The 18862-nt window shown below is 40.5% G+C and overlaps 2 protein-coding genes across 2 annotated transcripts in view; one reads left to right on the forward strand and one right to left on the reverse strand.

The window, feature by feature from the left end:
• Positions 1–13473, reverse strand: part of LOC141806930 (inositol-tetrakisphosphate 1-kinase-like) — a 34775-nt gene extending 21302 nt beyond the window's left edge. The window contains exons 1-3 of the mRNA XM_074692648.1: positions 13285–13473; positions 12644–12794; positions 9074–9098 (exon numbers count right to left, since the gene is read on the reverse strand). Of these exons, the coding sequence (XP_074548749.1) occupies positions 9074–9098; positions 12644–12738 (120 nt within the window). The 5' untranslated portion in view covers positions 12739–12794; positions 13285–13473. The remainder of the gene's footprint in view (positions 1–9073; positions 9099–12643; positions 12795–13284) is intronic.
• A 1622-nt stretch (positions 13474–15095) lies between these two features.
• LOC141806238 (putative E3 ubiquitin-protein ligase UBR7) lies at positions 15096–18858 on the forward strand. Its single transcript, XM_074691623.1, has 11 exons — positions 15096–15337; positions 15742–15875; positions 15985–16045; positions 16148–16243; positions 16354–16407; positions 16498–16603; positions 16817–16962; positions 17363–17551; positions 17684–17840; positions 17930–17991; positions 18223–18858. The coding sequence occupies exons 1-11, from the start codon at positions 15221–15223 to the stop codon at positions 18304–18306; spliced, it is 1206 nt and encodes a 401-aa protein (XP_074547724.1). The 5' UTR covers positions 15096–15220; the 3' UTR covers positions 18307–18858.
• Positions 18859–18862: the final 4 nt, after the last annotated feature.

Raw genomic sequence — 18862 nt, forward strand, 5'->3', positions numbered from 1 at the left:
GAGTTTTTCTTTTTCTGCTCCTTTTCATTCAGTTTTGGGATCTTTTATTTTTTCTTTGTATTGATTTCTATTTATAAAAATTGAAATAAAATAAATAAGTAATAAAAATAATTTAAAAAAATATAAAGCACACTGTGAAAAAGAAGTACATCATGTATCCTAGTTGTCTTCTTAACAGCTACCTTTGTCAGTGGTTAAAATAAATTAAAATGATCACATCTCATTGACATTATCAAACCTGTTGTGAGTTTTACGTGTCTCTCTCGAAAGGGCATTATCACATTTTCCATTCAATTTTACAACCAACCAAAAAATAATCCTAACAGGAGCTTAAACTGATACAAACTCTTATTTAAGTCTTTATTTTATTTAAACAAACTATGAAACCTGTAAATTAAAATATAAGGAGTACAAATAAAATGAACAAACGCCTAGTAGCTCTGACTTAGCATCAACCTGCTGTTCTCCGTTTTTTGACAATCCTTGTGTTTGCAGCACGTCTCTCTTCAAGAAGCTTTTTTCCCTTGACACTTTCATCTGTTACGGTTATATTTTCATTTTTGCTTTGTCTGTTTTGTGAATGTTAATACTGCAGCAACATTGAGATTCCAGTTTGTTGTGCAGCCGTATTTCTAATTATATGATAACACTTCCTTTTCTAATGACGAAAATGACCTTTACTTCGTCTAACAGTGCTTAGGATTTTACAAAGCTAATTTACACTTGTGTGTTTACTTTTCTTGTCGCGATATAACCAAGGACCTCATGGAGTTAGTAGGCAAGGTTGCGTGAAAGGGGAACAGACAGTACGAGGGAAAGATAAAGCAGCCTTCAGTATAAAGCCAAGCATAATAATTACTGAAAAAGGCCAGAGGAGTCAAAGTATATTTTGAGATAAACTAATCAGCAGACATCCTTCCCTTGACCTCAGGCTGTGTGTTTTTTTTTCTTTCTACAGTCATTGAAGAGCAGTAGTGTTGTATGCTTTGACAGATCATTGAGCAGTACATTGTGACTCTTTGGTGAGTCAGATGAATTCATGAGACTTTAATGGAAAGATTAAGTGAAACCAAAACAAACAGAAAAAACACTGAACTGAGGAGACTGTTTCAAAAAGGGCTGATTGTGTTTGCCGCAGCGACGCCATTGCATAACGCAGTCATACTGTAGCTCTTAGCTAATCAGCAAATGGAAATCACCGGATCATTACGGACAAAAGACAACTCAGCAACACCTGTGCAAATATGCCAGAGCAGGGCAGGACCCCAGTGTGTTGTCCAGAGAGAGGAGGAGAATACACCTTAGTCACACAGGTGTGGATCAATACAGTGACTGTAAAACTGTTCAGGGTTTCTGTTAGTTCAGGGCTGGTCGTAGTCAGAGGTAACACTTCCTGGTTAATGATTGTGTGAGGTGTGATGGATGGATCACTAATTAGCTTACCCTTGAGCTTGCCATGAAAAGTCGATTGCATAAAGTAGTAAATCTGTTAAATATCAGATGATTTATGTTCGTTACACACCAGGGAGAACAACTAGTCCAAGGTTAAACCCTGCTGTAACAGTAGTATGTTCATTAATCTCATGTTTTGGTGTAAAATATGTGTTCCACGCTTCACAACATACAGACTGTGAGTGTGCCAACATGCAAAGAAATGCTAACACACCCTGTAGTGTTGGAGACCAGCTGTATCCCCTACAAAGCTCATTATGTTACATCAACATGGCATTTCTGCCTCTGCCCTCCTTAACGCTGCTGGATCTCGTTCCTCTCTGCACTGTTCCTCCTGCCTGTAGAAACACGCCCTTCAGCTGAAAAGAAACACGCCAACACCAGCTGCAAATATGTATCCAGAGTGATGAGGCTGAGATTATTCTGTGGCTCTGGTTTGTTAAAAGTGAGGACGTTTCAGACCACCAAGGTGTATTAGAATACATTTTATTAATCCCTTTACTTACTGTAAGCTAATTACTGCAGCTTGATGAGGTAAAGTGTGGCAACAATGATAAATTCTTCTATCAAACTTAAAGGGGGCATATCATGCTTGTTTCTCCTTTTCACTATGCCAGACTAGGATGCCTGCAAAGCATTTCTGCCCTCAGTACAAGTCATTTAGTTCCTTCATTGCCCCACAATAGAGTTCTCAATATCCTCATTTTAGGCCATTCTGAAGATCTTGTTGAAACGCTCCGTTTGGAGAATGACCTCCAGTAACCTCGCAACGTCACAGCCCTTTGTGCTCTGATTGGTCAGTTCTATCAGAGGGGCGGAGGGGGTAGAGCCAGGGGGCGGTTTTTGCAGCATGGCAGTATTTACAAAATCGCCACATAGAATGGAGCAGACTGAGCGAGTTTGCTGTTTGCCAAAACTTCACCGTAAGGCATTGATAGAACTAATAAAATGGCAGAGTGTAGGATACGTCCTTTTGTATTAGACCCTGAATCAGACCCGGACGTTTCTGCAGCTCAGGAGGAAGAAAATCCACCTCGACACAGATCATCTCAGGACGCTTCAGTATGGTGAGTCAAACCGGTACTGTAACATGTATAGTTTATACGTTTATACTTGGCTCTTGGTGGGTGTATCCCTCGGTGGCGGTTGTGTGACTAACTGACATCACAGAGGAGGAGCTGCTTTATCAGATTACTCCAATAAAAAGAAAGGATCCTCGTGTCGTCACGAAGGTCATCACGAAGCCAAATGTCAATGACCTATTTTCAGAGGCATCAAAACTCGTTCTAGGATATCAGAAAAAATACAATATCTCATTTTTTGAAAATTCAGGGGGTGTAAGGTCTTGTTTTCAAATTTATTATATTATATGTAAGTATTAAATCACGGATGAGCATGATATGTCCCCTTTAACACCATGTGAGATCATTTTACCACCCAACTCTCTAATTTATTCTCAGTTTGTTAATTATTGATTCTGATTGGTCAAAACTTCACAAAAAGATGTTAATTTCCATTAGCATTCTTAATTGGTGAACACTGACATAAGAACATTAGTGTCTCGCTCGGGGTAGTCTTGAGAGTTCATAGTCCCTCCCTAACATCTAACAGGTCTAAATATTTCACTGTGCTAAGAAAATTCTAATCAAATATTTTTAACAAATAGTTCTCATCTTGAATTCAAATATCCAACATTTTAGACGAATAATTGTTTAAGCATACATAGAAAAACGTTTCCCACAAATGACCTCTGAATTAGCAGCAGAATGTACTGCAGAAGGACGAATAAACAGATTTGATACACTGACACAATCAGATACTCAGGGTTACTAAATGGCTTCTTTCAGAAATCGAGTTGCTGCAATATGAGTAAATATTCTACAAATCCAGCCGGCGTGATTACATAATCTTGCAAAAAGAGGTCTAAGCTCTAAAAACAAACTGGATTGGTTTTGATGATTCAGTGGCCCAGCTGGTTCATCAGGAATCATGTGAACCAAACAGAAGTAGGAGCATATGTCACATAAAACACAAACATGCTGCCATGACCTCAATTACACAATGTTGTAAGTCAACATTCATAAAACGCATCGTCACCTGTAAGCCTGTGGTTTATGAGTCAAGCTGTGGTTAGCAGCAGTGGCGTGAGGCACTGAAGGTCTGTGGAAACCCAAGCGGTTGCTCTTGTGTCCGGTTTAGCAAGCGGTGTCAGTTTGACAGAGCCGTGTGAAAGGGAATTTATCGTTAATCTCTTGCTTACACAACACAGAGGGGCCATCCACAGCCTGTCCCCTCCACAAAAACCGGACTCATCATCACGGGGGTCAACACCCGTCAGTGAAGACACATCACAGAGGATGAGTCTCCCTGTGCGTCCACAGAATAACCCTGCTTTAGAGCTGATCCAAAAAACCAGCAGTGAAGTCACTCAAGTCCTGATAAATGCTAAAAGCAGAAATGTCGGCTGACGTCTTTGTGAGTCCCTCTGGGACTGAGTCCTAGCAGAGGGCCGTGACGGTGATGGACAGCACAGAAAACACACAGGAACCTGAAGGGAGTGGATGGTCAGGGCCAATATATTTCCAGCTTTGATGTAGCATCACAGTGGGCCCCAGCTTTCCCCAAGGGACGTCTAAAAACAGGGACTGTGAGCAAACAGCAGGAACTGGGCTCAAACTTGTACTTAAACTTGCAATACAACTGTTTAAAAGTAAACTGAGCTCAAACTTGATCAACTTCTGTTTATTTGTTTCCTGTTTAGGTTGTTGTTCATCTCCCTGTCTGGCAGGGCCTCACCCTTTAAATGTCTCTTTCTAGTTCCCCTCAGCTGGATCTAACCTCGCTGAGCTCTGGCTTTGTTGTCAGACTCGCCTGGAGAGAGAGACTGCGTGCAGAGTGCAGACAGACAAGTGATGAATGATTTATATTGTTCGCCATGTAGCACTTGACAGCCTAGTGTAAAAGAAACGTGCGTCTGGGACACAGTGTGGGTGTCGGCCACGCCTCACATAAAGTACAGGACTCAACATGAAGATGATTCTCCACTCAAAAACAAAAATAAATAACAATATGGAGGCTTAAACTGGGAGCTCATTAGGCTAATGGTCGTCTCCTCAGCCTCCCTCAAGTCCTCAATGCTGATTACTTGGTGCAGAGGAGGCTAATGAGGCAGCTGCCATTTAGCTTTTATCTGTGAGTTTAGCATCAGGATAACCTTTGAGAAATGTGGGGGACTAAAAGGACTCGGCAGGTAGCTTGTTTGAAAAGACATTTTTGGACAGATTCTGGGGGATGGTAAAAAAAAAAACCTTTCACAATGAGTCAAGAGATATTTAAAGCAGATTTATTGAAAATAGCTAATAACATTAAGGATGTAAAGGAGTCACTGTGAGTTCCTTTAAGTCAAACTGATGAATATTTCTTTACTCATTGTCTCCACCCTGAACTCCTGAACCCTGAACAACCCACACACTTCAGTACAAAACCGGATTATCATATATAGGTTGTGTAAGATGCAGGAGAGAAGCCACACCTGTGCTTTGCTGCTGTGACTGAATAGAGGAGCCTTCTTATCCTTAGTTATCCATCTTATCCTGTTTGATGAAGATAATCTTGTTTTTTTGTCAGATTTATCAAATACCAAGTAAATCTTAACACCAGCAAAACTGCCACAGTATAAACAGCACTGGTGGGAACACGGTGACTTCTTGCTACCTTTACAGAACTGTCTGTCAAAGTACCATAATGATGTTATTTAGTGCTATCCAAGGTTATAATAGTTCACTAAAACGAAACTAAAAACGAAAACTAAAATTTAAAATACATTGCAGTTAACTCAAACTAATAAAAACTAGAAAATAAAATAAGAACTATAAGTAAACTAAAACTGTATCTTGTGTTCACAAAACTAACTGAAACTAACTAAAATTATAGACAAAATTCCCTTAGTTATAGTTTTTGACAATATTAATAGCCTTTAGGATTTAAATTAATCCGACACATTTTCCCAACCAATTTTAGACAGTTTTAGGCAGTTGTCAGTGCCGCACAGCACCATCACAGCACGTACTGGGGCGAGCTTGTTTACTGCACTGACTGGCTGTGCGCTGTGCTGCGACGAAACGTAGCAATGAATCACAGCATCTGTGATAGTTTAACTGTTACAGAGTCCAAGTTTCTATTTATTAAAGCTCATATTATGTTGTTTGTTTATAATTTATGTTAATATTATTTTTATGTGAACATTATTTGATATAATTTATGCTTATATTTTTCATACTGAGTTTTTATTTTTTTCATGTGTTTAAGGCAGCAGCCAACAGTTCAGTATCAGCATTGACTGAGCAGTGAGCATTATGTTGGACTTGAAAATAAACAGTATGACAAAATATTTACTCTGACCTTTTTGAATCCTGCACCTGGTTAATAAGGTATGAAAAAACTAAACTAAAACTAAAACTAAACTAAAACTAAACTAAAACTAAACTAAAACTAAACTAAAACTAAGCCTTGTTGCAAAAATCAAAACTAAATAAAAACTATAATGCCTGCTCTAAAACTAATTAAAACTAAACTGTAATGGAAAATAAAATGTCAAAACTAACTAAAACTAAACTATAATGACAAATCCAAAACTATTATAACCTTGGTGCTATCACACAACAATTAACCTGAGACCAGCTGACTGTTTGGCAGCAACCCTGGAGGACCAATGAATCCCTTCTTAACACACCCTTCATAAGTCAATTTTTAATATCTATTTTGAATTCCTGTTAGGATGATAGAAAGTGTTTTTCAGTAACGCTCCCAGGAGAGCCCACTCAAGCAGTGACCATTTGCTGTGCTGACTTCTTCCTGTGAGAGCTAGTTTAGCTTTCTCAAGGCTGAGCCTGCCGAGTTAATCTCATCAGCTCTGTTCTACAGACAGGCTAATGTACGGAGCAGTGGGAGGATGAGCTCAGGGCTGAAGGGTCAGTATTGATGAGCTGGTGGAAGAGGCATTGAGGGGAGTGAGAGATGAATGGAGGGTGAGAAGTAAAGACAAGGTGAGCTTGATAATGGGTCGTTGTACAAAAGAGCTGAAGAGGAGTGATGTCCGACTCTTCAGGTGCAAACAAACAAACCCTCTGCTCCTTTTCAGCACTTTTGGCCGTATGGGTGCACATGTAGCTGGTTTTCCCACACTAGAAATGGAAATGTAAAATTAAGTCCCTGGGGCTGCTAGATTTAGCTAAGATCTGTTCACACAGAGTGACGTCATCGACACTGCCATCCCTCTGGGGGAATGTGGCAAATATTGTATATCTCTACATGGAAGTGAAGGAGGATCCTGTACACGACACGTGACTCTACTTCTCACTTTACTTCAACATTTTCTGGACAAATAGCTGCAACATCTAGTCTGAAAACTTAGACACTGGTGAAAGACGCCAAACTAAACAGCCTGAAAAACAAAAAAAAAAATAGACAGCATCACTTTCCCACAAACAACACAAACCCAACAGGCATAATTACTGAAGTAACATCAGCAAAGAAATGGAAAACCTCAAATCAGAGAAGATCTGTTGTCCACAAAAAGAGTAGCAGATAAACTAAACTTTGCACTGCTGGCACAGTGCTGTTATTTCAACAGATCTGTAGTTTGGACACAAAACCAAACAAGTGAACTGGCTTGTAATGAGGGAGTAAACAATATTAGCTACTGATTTATTCTGCTATTAAAACCCCAAGATTTATTTGTCCATGGACGTCCAAGGTTGATTTGTTATCATCCGGATCATCAACTCTGTCAGACCACAGGGACGAGGGTAGGTGCAAAAGACAAACCCACAACTATGTAGTTTCAGCCTTCTACAGAAGGATAAACATACTTTTTATTAGCTTTTCAGCGGCAGCCTCCACCCACATGAAGGCTCAAAAAACCCAAATGAATAAAAAAACACACAGGAGCAGAGCATTTTATCTTCAGTGAAACACCAGGTCTATTTTGAAGGCGTAGTAGTGCCAGACGAGCTCCAGGGCTAAATGTGTCTCAGTCTATCACTGTTGCTTTTACTGTCTTTACCAAACATTAATCCCTTTTGTCAAGTTTAATTCTTTAATTCACTTATGTGATTATCTCAAATTGTAATGAGGTACATAGGACACAGCAAACAGAAGACATGTATATAGTACTATAGGGCTCCAACACAATCAGGCTCTAGATATTACAGCATTAATTGCAAAATAAAACCTGAGGGCTGCTGGGCTTGGGATTCAGTGGTGTAATAGGAGAAGACAGTTTTGTACACAGACATTTATATCAAGGCCAAAGCATCACAATGGCTTCCATTATCTCCACTTCAGTAATGCAGCCATGACAGTACAGGCACTGACTGGTATTGGGTGCTTCTTGGGCAGCAGAGTCTCTGGTGTCAGTTCACCGCCAGTTACTGAGCTAACAGAGCTAATGGAGCTCTTTGAACTGACAGCGTTAGCCCAGATAAATAAAATAGATTAACTCACGTAGTTTGTTGGAGGAATATAAAAACTAAAAGATCGCAGGTAAGTGCTTAAAAAGAGAGAGCAATAGGAAAAGTCAAAGGGCTGTTTTATTGCCTTCCTTGGTACCCCCGAGCTGAGGGTCTGTGAGGATGTGCAGTCTCCCAGGAGGGGCTGAATGCAAAGTGGGAAACAAAGCCCTGCTTACTTTGGGACTATTCCCAGGACATGGCTCTTTCTGGGTGTGCTGATATCGTCAGCACAGTGCAAGGAAAAAAATAACCTCAAAGCAGTGGAGGGAAAAAGACCCCCAAAGAAGACGAGAAGACCACAATGAAAAAAAATATATAAAAAAAGGGGAGGGTTAAGAGAGAAAAGGCAGGATGATTTCCTTCCACTTAAACTGACAAGCACTTGTCAGCTCTGAGCTCTCAGGACTTAGTGACAATGGTTTCTATGCTCCTGTATGTCCTGTGTTTACTTACTCAATGTAATGTACTGAGTAATATCCATTTACAGCAGCATTTATGCTCCCAGGGCCTGGACTTGCTTGAACAGATTCATCCTTCACTTGAGCTAAGTAGTCACTACAGAGAAACCCATCAAGGCTTTACCAACATTACACACAATACCTTGAGTTGACTGAGCTAACATCTTTGCAGTTTTACATTAGAAAACACAGGCCAGTTGATTTTAGATCATTTGACTGTCACGGCTCACACCAATCTTTGACCGTTTCATGCTCGCTCAAACATTCACTGGCACAGAATGAGTAGCCATTGCCCCAGTTAGATTTCTCTGACATACCACAGACTGACAGCCAGGTGTTGAAACCTTGGGCTGGGACGAGTTGCATCACAGCTTAACAATGAGCACAGCCTAATCCGGAAGACAGCGACTGATTATGCTTACGGACTGTAAATAGAAAGTCTGTGGGGCAGCTATATCAGATGTGTGGGAGGAAACAAACACGGTAGTTTACAGTGAATAAATGAAAAATATAACTCTGTTGTGTGGTTTGTTTTTCATTCTTCCTTATCACATCAAAGCAGGGGGAATGATCATCAACAGGGGTTTAGATTCAAGTTATCCCAGTGCAAGACAACGAACATGCATGAGGGAAAAAATGTTGTCAACTTACCTGAACAACTTCTATCCCTCTTTTCCTGCAAAAGAAAAACATAAAAGGTGTTAAAAGCATACAACGAAACAAACAGGGATCAATAATGAAGACACCATCGATCAACAGGACTTAAAGCTGTAAGATATTATTCAGCAGTAAAAATTATTCAGCAATGCAAAACAAACCCACTGCTCAAACCTGGCATGTTCACTACTTTTCACAGACAGCGCAGAAATACAAGTCTCAGATTAAAAAAGGAAAAAAAAAGAAAAACAGTTGCTTGGCAACCAGCAGACCGCTATGACTTTTAGACACACAATTAAACTGCACACAAAAGGGAACCTGGACAGGTCTGCTATCCCCAAATCTGACAATACCATTATTTACATAATCTGCTATTTGTTTCAATACGAGATGACTACCTCTCTATATACAAGAGGATCTGCCTTCTTGAAACCTGACAAATTACAGAACATGCCCTCTTCATGTCTACAACTCCTTCATTTAGATAGGGCCAAACCTCAAACTGAAAAAAAGACTATTTAAAAAAAAAAAAAGAAGAAAATTGGGTTTTTGCTTGTCTCATGCAGCCCAGTGTCTGGCAAAAAGACTTATCATAAAGTGAACCTTAATTGACAAAAACAACTAATCTCCCAGTGGTGAGAATCTTTGGAAAAGGACAGAGCCGGTCTAACTCTGGATGTCTGTCCCAGTTGTTTTTGAGGTTACAGCCCCATGGTAACAGCTGTGCAGCCATTCACTGCTTCACGACAATGTGGATATTTAATACTGCAGCTGGCGTGTTTCATCTGGTGTGAATAGAGTCTTCGGTTTCGTCCCATCTCAGATGGAGATCATTGGTACTCCCGTATTGTTACACAGCGAGCAGAAGATTGGATGAATTGAGGGAGAAGACGACCCTCCAGTGAGGGAAAACCAGGTCACAAAGACATACAGGAACACAGAGGTGTTACTCAAAAACAAGATGCCGACTCCCAGGTTTCTTTGACTGCTGTAATATAGACGTGGCTGAAGGGCATAACGAAGTTTACACATGGCTGTTTTAATCATTAATACTTGTGAAAGTGTTGAATATTCAATACAAAAAAATCTTCAAATGTATTTTAAAAGCTTTTGAAGATACAGATTAACATCCTTACAACAGAGACAGGCAGAAACAGCTAATGTGGGTCAACCAGGTGAAGCAGTTTTACCTGTTTGGGCAGTCAAACTACACCATCCCTTCCTTGAAATCAATGCCAATCCCTTCTTTATATTTCAATAGATTTTAAACTGATACTTGCCACAGCTTTTAAATATTCACACTCTTTCCACCACTGCTGTAAACGGTTTCATGTGGGTGAAAAACGACAGCAAACAGTGGGTGCAGCTCAGTGTAATCTCATCACTCTTACCCTTGTATTAACCTTGCCTTGACGGAACTAAGTGACAATATTTTCATGATATCCAATGACCCTCAGCCTGCAGCTCTGACACTTAACACGTTTTTCAGAATCAAGCACATCTTAGTCAGTAAGAGGCCTCCAATTTTTTTGTGCAAGCTAATATAAAAAAAACCCAACCCAAATGGATCTGACAAGCAGGGAGCCCTTAAGTCCAGCTGTACTAGACAGGGCAGACTCCACACTGTAACACTTGCAGTGTCAGCTGCAAGCCACATGATAGGTGGGAGGAGGTCTGATCAATCTTTGTTAGATGTAAAAGTGAAATGGTTACCTTTGATTTTATGTCCTAAAACTGAAAAAACCCCAAAAACAAACGAATCTACCTGGAAATGGAAAATCAATCAAAGTGCATGGATGGAATTCAAAAGTTGTTCTCTGGCCAAGAAAACGAGTCTCTGATAGAGTCTGTTTTTCTGCCTCATGATTTGTTTATAATCTTGCACAACAGAAGGTCCAGAGACAGATTGCAAATAACACACCCTTTCAGAGTTGTGAATCCCTAAAGGACAAAAACAGCTTATTATATAAACACAAGGGACACGAAAAAAAAGGAAGTTTGGCTCAGTTCTATTCTCTTTCTTTCTCATAAAGATAACTTTTGTTTTTACACATGTAATGTGATGGGTGATGCCGGGGAAAAAATGAAGCAGCAGATACGTTTTTAAAAAATGTCTGAGATCATATACAACAAATGTTGCACCTATTTTAGGTTTTCTAACATTAGCATTTCAATTTACTGCTGTTTTTGGTGTTGTTGTCTTAAACAACACCCTCTGATCAAACCTGATTTTCTTGATTTCTGTCACAGCACCTAATCCCCACACTCCCCCTTTTATGAACTGAATTTCAATAAACAACCCCCTGTGTGACTCTGAGAGAAGAAGGGGATATGCAGGATGCAGGATGCAGGGATGGAGGCACAGAGGGTGGCAGAGGCGTCACTAGGAGCTTTATGGAGAGATTAAAAATGTTTTGTGGATTACTGTGGTAATCTGTACTGGCTCAACCAGGTCACTTTGTGAGGCACTCGCCCTTTGGAAAAAAAAAGTGAAAATATTTTAAAGCAACAGGAGGTGAGGTGTGTTGACTGTGTCCGCTTTCTAGCCTAGTCTCCTTCCCTGAATACTCTCTGTCATTGTTTGTGTTTTCAGAACAATACAGCCCTCGTGTATCTAGGTAATATAAACGAAAGATTAGGCTGCAGACATACCTTAAAATCTTTCTCTGTATCTAATGCACTGAAGAACAACTATTGTAAATCAGAAGAGGTATGGACATCACACAGTGAAGACGCTGCTATTGAGAAAATTCATGCCCGACTTTATAACACCTTACATAACATTTTCTTAATGGTAGCTGGATCGGCTACAACACGATAACATGCACATAAGTGTGATACAGCTGCGTCCTCTGAGGCAAGGGAATCTGAACAACCATTGCTACCACAGAATTACACTCTTGATCAAATTTATATTATCTTAGTTTTGAAGATTAATAAAATTTCTTGCAACTATGGAAAAGAAGAGAAGGCTTGATGAATTTCAATCAATTTGAGATTATGTGATGATCAAAGGTTAACTTTGTGTGGAGATGGCTAACAGCAACCCACACAAACTTACTTTACAGTTTCCCCCTCAAGGATAAGGACTAAACAACAGCACCTGTTTTAGCAGCTCGTCCCGTTATACATGTACCCCCAGGCCACAAACAGACCTGCCTCAAACGTGTCCTCATTACACCTTGTTACAACATCCTCTCTAAGTGGAAAAATTCAATTCAGGTGTAAAAGAGCAAGAGCTCAAAAGCAAAAGCGAGAGTTGAAATGAAAAACTGTAAAGGGACTGTTATCTGTGAAAGGAGAGGAGCTGATAATCAGGTCCTTTGCCACTGACTCGTTATAGAATAGAATAGAATAGAATAGAATAGAATAGAATAGAATAGAGTAGAATAGAATAGAATAGAATGTACTGATTCACGTGGAACATATTTGTCCACACACCTCTTCATGAACTTTGACATATAATTTAAAAAAATGCAGATCTACTGTCTGAACTGGTTGTGTTGGTTAAACAAAAACCACCTGTCCTGGCCACAGTGATGTCTGTGTTGGGGGTCCACATACCTGCACAAATCAGCAAAGGCCTGAAAATTCAGCTTCTTCATCTTCTTCTCACTGAGCCAGTAACCGACTCTTCGGCCTTTCAGGAAGGTCTGCATAACCACTGTGCTCCGGGTCCTTCTATGGAAGCGAATGGGGTGACTGGAGTCTTAACCTGGACCGGTAGAATGAGAAAACAACCGTATGACGTGAGAGCCACAACCAGCATAGAGGGAAACACTCAGTTTCACGACACGGCTAGTGAAACTAAACACAACCCGAAGTGGCGCTACCTTGTAGTCCGCTTGGTGCAGTTGAACGCCCTCATGGGCCACATTATCTAGTTTCTAAACGTGTCATCAATGTGAATGTAGCTCAGCATCTGCCAACCACTCAAACTGACCCTTTTTAGGCTAACCTAAACTGCTAACGTTAGCCCGCTAGCTAGGTAGTGACATTCTGCATAGCTTACCGATGGCATGCAATTAGAAAACGCATGCTGGCTTTCTAACACGGTTTCCAAAAATGTGGTGACCAGATAGATTCATACCACGTCTCAATTAGTTTAAAAATTTAGCAGCTAGTTAACGTTAGCTCAAAGATGAAGCATACTCCCTCCAGTACGTCAACGAGAGAGGCTCTGTGGAGCTAGCATTATTACTAACCTGGCAATTTTAGCACAGCCCCTCCTGAATTTGAGTCCTCTTCAGAAACTAGCTCGGATAGTTTCCCATTTTCAGCCCGTCCAGTTTAGAAAGAGTAGATGACAGATGACAGGCACAGCCGGACTCAGTGTTTTCGCTCTCAGTCTGAATTGACCGCACACACCCAGGATCCAGGAGACTGATGCTGCCTTCAAGAGTACCTCGGAAAATATCACTCCCACCGGACGAATCACAAGGGGCCCTGATTCCACGTGGTTTTGCGCTTTCATTATCTATGAACCTGTTAAATAATTTCTCGACTAGTTGATCAATCGAAAATAATATACTCCCCACGAATACTTACATATCTTATAGGGTTTGACAAGAAGAATATTGACTCGAGGTTGGATTGAAAAGAGGGAATCAGTAACTTCAAATAAGGAGGCTATAGTGTAAAATTGTGAATTAGTCCGTCCCACACACAACAAAAATTCTGCAAACAGTACATGTCCAGTTAAATGAAACATCTAAATTAGATTAACAGTTGTGTACATGTGCCTGTAAAAATATATTTAATCATGTAAACTTTTAACGTTTTTAAGCCTTTTGTGAGCGGGTTTCGAGGCAAACTTATAACGGTGAATTTGCTTAATATGTTGCATTTACACAAACTGCATTTGCATAAAGAAGTGATCTTCTATTTTTAGGCCTGTTGCTACATGAGTAACCAGAGCACCCTCTTGAAGTCTTTTTACTTCAGATAAATAAGCACAAATTTTTGCTAGGCACCAAACAGTCCATGGCGGGCACACACCATGACACAGTGGCGCCATCTACTGGATACAGCAGCCCTTTCTGTCCTTTTTCTTTTCTTTTCTTTTTCTTTCCTCAATATAGTTCCAGCCAAAATTCAAACATGAAACACCTCTTTAACTGAAAAACCTAGAGATATGTTTCTGAAGATTAAAAAAAAATCCAAAATTGTCATCGTTTATTTCTGTATTAAAATGAATAATAAAAAATGTGTTGTTGGTAAAGATTTATCCCCCCTACCTCTCTATGAATGAAGTCTAAAATACTTAAGCACGCTTGTATGAAAATAAATAATGATAGACAGAGAAGGGAGTACACGTCACCATGGCGTTTCGAAGACAGAACAAGCGTTAATATTTTTTGTAAAAAGGCCCATCGACACAGACACTCTTCAAGCGTCTGGCCAGGGAGTCGAGCTCCTATTTTCATCTCTTTCGCCACTTGTACCCACAAGACAGGTATTCAACGCCATTATGCTATGACCAAACGATCATTTAAAGCAATGATGATGTAATGCACGACTTTATCAGGGTACCAAGGACGCTGAGTTACATTTAGTCAGTTGGAATAATGGGTTCGCTCGTTGTATGCATAGTATTGGTTGGTGGTTTTCAGTCGAGGCCAGACTCCTTTTTTATCGTCTGAAATTACATTTTTACTCCTTATGCCAGTTAAAGACTCATTGTGAATGGTTTTAACAATGCCATCAGTACCACTGGTTCCTACTTCCTTTCAAAAAAAAGCAGCGGTATCGGTTATTTGTATGAAATCTGTGGTTGTCTTTTCTTTCGTATCCAAAAATGGGAGTTTTCTACCTGGACCAGTCGGTAAAAGCTAATCCGCAAAAAGGTCCCAGTTTTTTTTTTTTTTTTTTTGATTGTTGCTACAAGCTACAATTCATGGACCTTTAAAAAAATAAAAGAGTTAAGTAATATTACAAATTTATGTGAGATTACGTACAGACTAAAACTACACAAAATGAACAAAGTGAACGCAGCAGCAGGTAGCTCAGGTGGTTTTTTACGTCACTTCCTCCACGTGGTACAGGTCCAAATTCCCGCCCGGAACACTCGTTTGTCAACACCGCAGAGCTCTCTGACCGGTGTCTGGCAGTCTTTGTGTCCTCTTATCTCTCTTTAGCAGAATGGCCACAAACAAAGACGACGCAGACACTGACGATATTTTTGCCAGTGAAGAAGAGCTGGAGAGGGCCCTGTGCGTGCTGGCTGGAAGTGACCCTGAGAACTGCTCTTATTTCCGGGTAAGAAAACCTCCCCGCAACGCATCACCTCCCAGCAGCTACTGCCTTTATCCTCTAACTTTGGCCATGTCGCTGTGGTCGAAACACAAATACTGCAGTTTTGGATGCCCTTTGTTAATGTGTATTCACTATTCAGAGTAACTTTGTGCGTCACAAACTCACAGTAGCTCTTCGGTTTGTTTTATTTTGATTTCTCACAATAGGTTTGTAGTCTTAGCGTTCATTCGTAAAGCAAACAGGAGTAATGTTGCGTGGTAAGGCTGCAGCATTGGTCCTGTTCTGAAAGTTGTGCATAGTAAGGATGAAAAAAGATCCCCGAGGCCTTTCTTTTTGAGGCTTTTCATCACTAATGCACGCACTACCGTTGTGTTTAACCCCCCCCCCGTGTTTTATTGTTGTTCCAGGGCTATGTGAAGAGACAGGCTGTGTTTGCCTGCAACACCTGCACTCCCACTGCTGCAGAGCCTGCAGGGATCTGTTTGGCCTGTGCCAACAAATGCCACGATGGACATGATATCTTTGAGCTGTATACCAAAAGGTTGTTTGTTTATATGTGCTCGCAAGGAATACGTTTTCTACAACTGTTTTCCACACACTGCTTCGTGATAGGTGCTTTTTTAATATATCATTCTGTCTTTTGCATGCAGAAATTTCCGTTGTGATTGTGGAAACAGCAAGTTTGGGGAGTTCAAGTGCCAACTAACTCCAGTGAGTCCTCCATATTTAGTTCAAATTCTGCCCAAATCCATATCATCCAACATTCTTGCTTTTTTTTCTCCTTTTGTAAAAGTTATTTTCTTGCATTTCCAGACCAAAGATGAAAAGAATGTTAAAAATCTCTACAACCACAACTTTCAAGGCTGCTACTGTACATGTGACCGGCCCTATCCAGACACAGATGATCAGGTATCCCTCAGTTCATAATCTTTGAATTGTCATCATAGTGTTAATCTGCTCTATTTGTCTCTTGGATGACCTTTTAATGCCTGTAAACACCTTTTTTAATTACCCGATAGGAAAATGATGAGATGATTCAGTGTGTCATATGTGAAGACTGGTTTCACACTAGGGTAAGCAGAAGTCATTTAATCACTTCTTTCATTCTCATTGTCACTTTCACAAGCCCTGCTCTGAATTTGCAGTTGTTTTGTCTTTGATAGCACCTGGGTTGCACTGTGATGGAACCTGAGGAGCTGCAGGAGATGGTGTGTGAGCCCTGCATGAACAAGGCTCCTTTCTTGTGGACGTATGCTGCACACTTTGCAGGTTGCTACATATCCTGAGCTGCCTTTTCATTTTTTAAACTTCATTTTTCACATTTTTTGAGCTTAAAGGATACAAAATGTACTTTTGCAATACAGGGAGAGAGATGGTATGTGTGACATTTCCCCCCAAGAGCCCCATTTCTGTTCCTCCACAGTCTTAGATTGTGAATCATATCTTCCATGTGTCAGATGTTTGATCAATCTTTCCCCATAGTGCCTCCTGTGATCAGTATTGATCAGTCTGAGGAGGAGGACGCTGAGGTGGATGTTGAAGGGGGGGCACAACAAGAGGAAGAAACTCTTCCCAGCCTAAGTGTGGAGCAGGAGCCATCCACTAGTACTGATCGCACAGAGCAAGAGGTGAGACACAGTGAAGGTGTTTGTATGGACTAAATATTTTTGGATGGAATGGAAAAAAAAAAAAGATACATGATGTATTTTGTGCCTTTTGCTGCCACAAGATGGAGATGGAGAGTTATGAGCAGATTACAGAGCAGGCTCTAGCTTCTGTTAACATGCTTTGCCCTCCTCTGGGTAATTAGAGGAGAAATGACCCATGAGGCACAGCTTCCCCTGCTTTGTAGACAGCCTTGGCCAGGCTTCACAGGACAGCTTACTGTAAACTGGTGATTTTCATCGCCCAATCATCTCATCATCTCAGTCGTACCGAGACGTCCCAGAATGAGTCTGCAATGTGATGCTGAGATTTTTTTTTTATACATCGAGGTGTTCTTATAACTCTTTTTTTTTATTTCAATAGGGTTCTATAAACAACACTTTCTCTCGCAAACGGACCCATGATGAAATGACTTGCAGCTCTGCCACGACCATGACTGTGCCCTGCAGGCTGAAGGCGCTGCAGGTTCAGGGGCTCCAAAGAGCAAGACGGGGAGCTGTGTTCTGGCCTTATAGTTGGCGCACTAAACTTTGCACCTGCACAAGCTGTAAGGTAAACCGTTGAGTACTTCCTCTTAAGTTATACCGTCATCTTTTAGCTGGTGTTTGCTTAACACGTGATTCCGGTTCATGTCTGAATTTTTTCTCATTCCCTATTTTGACGGATGCCTCTCTTGTGTTTTAGAGGGCCTATGTGGCTGCAGAGGTGCAGTTTCTAATGGATCTGACTGACACTATTCTGGCCTATGAGAACAGAGGCCTAGAAGAGCCGTTTGGGCAGCATCCGCTCATGGCACTGACAAACTCAATGAACCATGCGCAGCAGCTGGAGGTCATTTACGGTGAGATGGGGGAGGATGTAGGCTGTAATGTGAAATTTATGGACAAGGCAATTGATTGAGACTAATTAATCATGCACTCTTCCCCTCAGGTTTCAATGAGCTGACAACTTCCATCACGGCATTTTTGGATAAGTGTGCCGCTGAAGGAAAGGTGAGAAATGGACAATCAATAACAAACATATTCTGTAGTTAGAATTTAACATAAAAACAGCTATTGAGCCTGGGTTTTTACTTATTTATCCATAGGCAATGCCGTTTTTCCTTTAAATGATAAATTTGCAATTTTGTCATTGAGATTCAGTTTTAGTTTACAATGTGGTCTTGTGTGTATGTGCTTTTTCCAAACCTCAAATGTGAACCATTTCTCTTCTTTCTGTTTCAGACAGTCACAGTGGAAGCTGTACAGGAGTTTTTTGAGGAGCTGCGAGCCAGAAAAAGACACAGAAGTAATGCAGGTTACCAGTAACAAGGTGGCCACATCGCTGTCATGTTCTCTCTTCATATGGTGCTCAGTGAATGTGCAGCTTGGGAGGTGACCTCTTCTCTCAGCTAAATAAAAGGAGGTCTTACTGCAAACAACATGACCTCAATGCTTGAAGCCTGAGTGAAACCACTACTGACTTGCAGAGTGTCATGTTTAAGCTGAAGGATTGTAAACTCTGAGTAGATTTCATGTGCATTTCTAAATCGATACCTTTACTTCAAAGCCTGTAATGAAACTTAACTTGAAATGTCAATGAACTAAAAGAGTTGAATTCCAGAGAACGCTGCTTCAAAAAGTTTAAATTGACTTGAATATTTTGATGACGGTTGTTCACATTGACATCATGCTGCTGTGTAAAAATGTCCTTTTGTACTGATCTGAATGCTTTAGTTACAAATATTAAGTTACTATGGTGGTGACTGGTTGAGATGTGTTTGTGAAAGTGATGTGAACATGTCATTGTTTTAAACTTAAATAAAATTATCTGGTGTTTTTAGTGCAAAAAAACCCAAACAGATCAAAGTAGTTCCATAATATC

Source organism: Halichoeres trimaculatus, unplaced genomic scaffold (genome assembly GCF_033239565.1).
Source record: "Halichoeres trimaculatus isolate MK-OKI-2021-1 unplaced genomic scaffold, fHalTri1.1 fHalTri1_scaffold_17, whole genome shotgun sequence".
Taxonomy (NCBI): domain Eukaryota; kingdom Metazoa; phylum Chordata; class Actinopteri; order Labriformes; family Labridae; genus Halichoeres; species Halichoeres trimaculatus.

Bases quoted from the DNA above. Each gene is read 5' to 3' on its own strand.
- LOC141806238 (XM_074691623.1), top strand. From the start codon at position 15,221: ATGGCCACAAACAAAGACGACGCAGACACTGACGATATTTTTGCCAGT. The intron at 16,046-16,147 runs GTGAGTCCTCCA...TTGCATTTCCAG, and splicing joins TCAAGTGCCAACTAACTCCA to ACCAAAGATGAAAAGAATGT. The intron at 16,244-16,353 runs GTATCCCTCAGT...ATTACCCGATAG, and splicing joins ATCCAGACACAGATGATCAG to GAAAATGATGAGATGATTCA.